Source organism: Elephantulus edwardii, unplaced genomic scaffold, assembly GCF_000299155.1.
Source record: "Elephantulus edwardii isolate Elephantulus edwardi_28Jun2011 unplaced genomic scaffold, EleEdw1.0 scaffold00052, whole genome shotgun sequence".
Classification (NCBI taxonomy): domain Eukaryota; kingdom Metazoa; phylum Chordata; class Mammalia; order Macroscelidea; family Macroscelididae; genus Elephantulus; species Elephantulus edwardii.
In genome coordinates, this window is record NW_006399802.1 from 17,193,954 (window position 1) to 17,199,953 (window position 6,000).

Genomic DNA, 6,000 nt, shown 5'->3' on the forward strand with positions numbered 1-6,000 from the left:
TGACTGATAGAAATAGGAAGGTAAATGTGGAAAACCGTGAGGGACACATTCAGGCCCCTTTCAGTCCCTGGATAGCAGAATTCCCAGCATTCTTATGGTCATGCAGAGCATTGAGGATTAACCTTCCACGTTTTTTAAGATCACATAAAAAAATTCTGTAATTATCTACTTTTCTTGGAAGGATTTTGATACTACACCTTTGAGAATCATCCTAAAATGATGTGCTTTAATATTGTGTTTTAAGCCTTCCAAATGATTCAAAACTTAAGTGAATAAAAAGGATGACAAAGCTGAGTTTGTCAGCTATGGGTAGAATCAGATATACAACATCAACACATACAGAGTTCTGTTGTTGTTATCAAGTTGGAACTGGCTGGTTCATAGCTGACCCTTCAGTGGGTTTTCAGAGGCAGTTTGGAAGCCAGAATGACATCCACTTCCTAAACTGCATGCCTTGGAAACTATGAACTTTGATGTCAATAGTTATAGAAAGGTTTCCGGCCTTTTGTTCATAGGGCCACTATGAGTCATACTCGACTCGAAGACAATCAACAACAGCAACAACAATCACACAGGAAGAGATTGCCCATTTTTCTCAAACCACATTTCCGCAGATGGGCAGTGCAGTTCTTTACCCATTCAGCCACCATAACTCCCAAGTTAATTTTAAGTTAATCTTAAAAATGCCAGATTACATAGTCTAGATGGGAGAGATGATGGTACATTTTTAAATGGCAGCCATGAAGACACAGTTTTCTTGTTTAACCAGAAATTGGAGCTGTCACGTATAAAACAACTTTGAAGGTAGAGGAACAGTACTTCTGACCACCAGCTATTCAAAGCAACACTCACTTCTTAACTTAGGAGTATTATTTTGGTCCAGTCCAAGGAGACAGATTTATGCAGCATGTGGCTTTAGTTATGGTGTTTATAATGTGCATGGCCCTTGTGACCATGTATGTGGAGCTGTGGTTTAATGGGGCTGTTTGAAGGGATTCGTCATTTTCGAGTATTGTATTTAGAAAAGATTTACAGAAAAGTTTCTTGTGTAGAGAATTATTGTCTTAAAACTGGCACATGACCCTTATTTTCAAGAAGATTTACAAATGGAAAAGGTTCCCCCCCCTTCAGAGGATACACAAATAGACCTATTACATAACCTGCAGTAGTTTGCTATGAAATGTTTTAGGCTCTAGCATATAAAAATAATGTTTGAGTAATGTGTGTTCCGATGTTTTAAACCCTAATTTACTTTTAAATTTTAAAAGTTAGAAAAAAAAAAAGTTAGGCTAGCTTTTCTTGGACACTCTCTTGTTGCTGTTATGTGCTGTTGATCAGAACCTACTCATAGCTGACCCCAGGAGTTTTTCGGAGGCTGTAAGTGGCATAGGAGGTGGCCTGTCTTTCTCCCATGAAGTGCTTAGTGTATTCCAACCACCTGCCTTTGGGCTGGCAGAGCAGCTCTTTACCCACAAAGCCCCTGGAGCTCCCTTGAAAGTTCCCTGGACATCCAGAAAACAAAATGCAATCTGGAAATTCTACAAGACTAGGAAATGGTGGCCACAGCAGAGAGAATGTTTCAAGGACTGTTAGGAGACAAAGAACGCATCACTGTTAATTTTCCTCCCAGGTAGTTACGAGTTCATTTCTCGGTGTCCATGTCTGTATGAGATGTAGTGTCTAACCCTGGCTTCTGTCTCCTCTTTGTTGCAGAAGTCCCCCCAGCTTTCCGAGGATGATATCCGTCTGAAGACTGAGCGAGATAACTGTAGTGCCAAGCTTCTGGAGCCTGCTCCCCGCTGTCTTTCTCCAGATCCCCAAAAGATGGAAATTGAGGTCTCAGTTGCAGAATGTAAAAGTGTCCCTGGAATCACCCTGACCTCACATTCCATGGACCCCCCCTCCCCTTTCTATTCACCCACACACAATGGCCTCCTCACTGACCACGAATCCCTGGATAACGATGTAGCCAGAGAGATCCAATATCTTGACGAGGTGCTGGAAGCCAACTGCTGTGATTCTGCTGTGGACGGAACATACAACGGAACTTCCTCCCCAGAGCCTGGTACCACCATCCAGGTGGGCAACCTGAGCCCATCTGGCCACCCAGAACCCATCGAGAGAGCAACTGACAGGCAGGTACCTCCTCACATTGAACTCAGTAAAAGTAACTTCGACGCCATGGCAGAAGGTGAACGAGCAAACGGTCACCCTGCTGACCAGCCCCGAGACCTGCTGGGAGATGGCCTGCAGGCCCCCGTGAGCCCCAGCTCCTCCACCAGCTCCCGCTGCTCTTCCCGGGATGGGGAGCTCACACTCACCACAGTGAAGAAAGAGGCCAAGTTTGAGCTGAGGGCCTTCCATGAAGACAAGAAGCCCTCCAAGCTCTTTGAGTACGAAAAGAATGCGAAAGAGCAGTTCTATGTCAGAAAAGTGAGGCCCTCCGAAGAGATGCTGGAGCTGGAGAAGGAAAGGCGAGAACTCATCCGGAGCCAGGCAGTGAAAAAGAACCCCGGCATCGCAGCCAAGTGGTGGAACCCTCCCCAGGAGAAGACCCTCGAGGAGCAGCTGGATGAGGAGCACTTGGAGTCGCATAAAAGGTACAAGGAGCGCAAGGAGAGAAGGGCGCAGCAGGAGCAGCTGATGCTGCAGCAATTGCTACAGCAGCAGCAGCCCCCACCCCAGCCCTGCACGACCCCCGCCGCCTCCGGGGAACACTCAGCCATGACTGAAAATGCAAAGGATGACATCGTTACAGAGCAGATAGATTTCTCTGCTGCTCGGAAACAGTTTCAACTGATGGAGAATTCCAGGCAAGCGGTGGCCAAGGGCCAGAGCACGCCCAGGCTTTTTTCTATTAAGCCCTTCTGCAGGCCTCTGAGCTCAATCAACTCGGACAAGCCAATGACTATCTCCAGGCCAGCTTCCGCTGGGGGACCTCCCGACGACGGTGCTGCCGTTGCAGCCAAGGGGCAGAAAGCCTGTGCTTCGGAGGGCCAGTTGGCAGGCGGAGGCCAGGGCAGCACGGCTCCTCAGGGAAAAGAAGGGCCCTACACCGAGCCCTCCAAGCGCGGACCCTTGTCTAAACTGTGGGCGGAGGAGAAGGAGTTTACGAGTGCCCGCGCAGTCCTCACTGTGGTCAAGGATGAGGACCATGGGATTTTGGATCAGTTCTCAAAATCAGTCCATGTCTCTTTGACCCCAGAGGAGCTCGACTCTGGTTTGGATGAATTATCAGTGAGGTCCCAGGATACCACCGTCCTGGAGACGCTGTCCAACGACTTCAGCATGGACAACATCAGTGACAGTGGGGCCTCCAATGAGACAACCAATGCGCTCCAGGAAAACTCACTGGCTGATTTTTCTCTGCCCCCGACTCCCCAAACTGACAACGCCTCAGAGGGCCGAGGAGAAGGTGTCTCCAAGTCATTTAGCGACCATGGCTTCTATTCTCCCTCTTCCACGCTGGGAGACTCCCCATCGGTCGACGACCCTTTGGAATACCAGGCTGGTCTCCTCGTGCAGAATGCCATTCAACAAGCCATTGCGGAGCAAGTCGATAAAGCGGGGTCTAAAACCTACAAGGATGAGGCGAGACAACAAGAACCTGCACCAGCTCTGGAGGAGGCACCAACTGGGCCCTCCAGCTCAGAGAAGCCCCGGAACATGTTTGAACCACCTCAGGTGTCCTCTCCTGTTCCAGAGAAAAGGGATGTATTACCAAAGATTCTGCCTGCCGAAGACAGAGCCCTCAGGGAAAGGCAGTCCTCCCAGCCCCTGCCCGCCGTGCAGCCCAGTGGTCCAGTAAACATGGAGACCAGGCCAGAAGGGAGCTACTTTAGCAAATACTCAGAGGCAGCTGAGCTGAGAAGCACAGCCTCCCTCCTAGCCACGCAAGAATCAGATGTGATGGTGGGGCCCTTCAAGCTAAGGTCCAGGAAGCAGCGGACTTTGTCCATGATTGAAGAGGAGATCCGGGCAGCCCAGGAAAGGGAAGAGGAGCTGAAGAGGCAGAGGCAAGTTCTGCAGAGTACACAGAGTCCCAGGGCAAAGAACGCACCCTCGCTGCCCTTCAGAACGACGTGCTACAAAACTGCCCCAGGTAAGTCAGTGGCCGCCTCCTGCCAGCTACACAGATGCTGAAAATCTGGCAGCGGTGGTTTCTGCATCTTCTCTGTGTGGTGGGGGGACATTGACCCAAGCATTGACAACATCAATAGTGCCAGTGTGTTCTCTGTCCTGAACTTGGACATTTGCCACTTCCAGGAGATAGGAGAGCTCTTTGCTTGCTCACTGTGTGCCTTTGGTTCATGGCAAAGAATTGGTTTTTTTTATATTCAATGGGACCTTTTCATGACTGATGGATGATCAGCTGTGTATGGTAGTGTAGGAGTCGGAGGAACACAGATGTGGACTAAGTTCTGATCAGTCCCCTTGAGCTTCAGTATCCAGAGTCAAACCCATTTGACCTTTGGAACGTGCCCTGCTAACTAACCCCTTAGAATCCTGGGCCACTTCTCAGTGATGACTACTGTTAGGATTCACTGTTACAGACTCAGCCACAGAAGAGTTTTTCCTTGAGGTTCCTATCTAATCTTTCAAGTTGCTGTTGTCTCTTTGGAACTCTGTGGCCTAGTAACTAAGGAGCTGTGCTGCCAATTCAACATCATGTGGTTTGAATCCACCAATCACTCAGGGAGAAAAATGGGCAAATTCCTTCCATGTGACTTACAACCTCTGAAAACCTGCCATGTGTGAGCTATGAGTGAGGAGTGAGTTGTCACTTTGATCTCATATAGATAAAACATCTTAAAGCATCATAATGCTCAAGGAAGACCCTTTTTCACTAGTTAGGCTAAATTCTTGTTCAGTTTTAAATACAACTTCAGAGGGTATTTTTTGTTTACATTTTAAAGATTATCTCAGAACAACAATTTTAGGATTTCTCCTAGTTTCTCTGATTCCAGAAAATCTCAATTCCATAATAATCTGAGACTTTGTTCTGCTTTTCCCCATTTTTGATCAGTATTCTTTTTGGCATCTTTGATCAGATGTCGAGGAATGTTTGCTGGGCACCATCTAGTTCTTTTGGCCTCACAGTAAAGGAGGTGGTTGTTCATTCAGGCGATTAGTCCTTCATTCCATATCCTCCCCTGACTCTCCTTGCTCTGCTGCCAGGTGAATAGGGACCAATTACTGTGCCCTGAATGGCCAATTACTAGCTTTTTAGACCTCAGACACTGTGCAAAAACTAGAAAGTAGAACAAAAGCACTAAACACGTTATTAGGCCAATTAACTGTGATTGATGTCCCATGAAACCATGACCTTAAACTTGCAGACCAAGGAACCAAATCCTGTGAGCTGCTTTTTTTTTTCTTTAAAGCAACTGTTGTAAATATATCTGCAGCAAGCCAGCTCTTTACAGATGTACAACTTCCTGATAGCACTTACAGTGATTGACTGTGCACTCAGGCCCTTAACCAATGCAATTTCTTTTTTTTTTAACCAATGCAATTTCTGTGATCTCATTTTTACTTTTTTTTTTTAGTAGCAGTTATGATGGTGAACAATGATGGAATCCCAAAACCTTTTTTTCTTTCTTTTGAACATTTTAGTGTAATTTGAATTTGTAATTCATTATCCATTTAACAATTCATACACCCCTTGTTTCAGGACACTGGGCACAATCCCCACAATATACTAGGACTCGTTCCACTTCTTCCATGTGTTTCCTATTTTCATCCCTCCTCCTTTTCTATCCTTACTGACTTTTGCTCTTAATCCCTGGGCAAACACTGCCCTCATGACCTTGTGTGGTTGATTGTTTTAAGGAGTGCATCCCTACTTGGTGCCAGTGATCACTTTACAGTCCTGTCTATTGTTTGATTAAAAGTTGAACCTCTTAAAACAACTATGAGATATCATCTCACCCCAGTCAAAATAGCAAAATTTAACAGAACAGCAAGCAATAAATGCTGGCGAGGTTGTGGAGAAACTGG

General features: G+C 46.6%; 1 protein-coding gene across 2 annotated transcripts in view; it reads left to right on the top strand.

Annotated features, from left to right (window-relative positions):
- The first annotated feature begins 1,725 nt into the window (after positions 1–1,725).
- AKAP2 (A kinase (PRKA) anchor protein 2) overlaps positions 1,726–6,000 on the top strand; it is a 29,784-nt gene continuing 25,509 nt past the window's right edge. For both annotated transcript variants that reach the window (XM_006886925.1, XM_006886926.1), the window contains exon 1: positions 1,726–4,102. In XM_006886925.1, the coding sequence (XP_006886987.1) occupies positions 1,825–4,102 (2,278 nt within the window). In that variant the 5' untranslated portion in view covers positions 1,726–1,824. The remainder of the gene's footprint in view (positions 4,103–6,000) is intronic.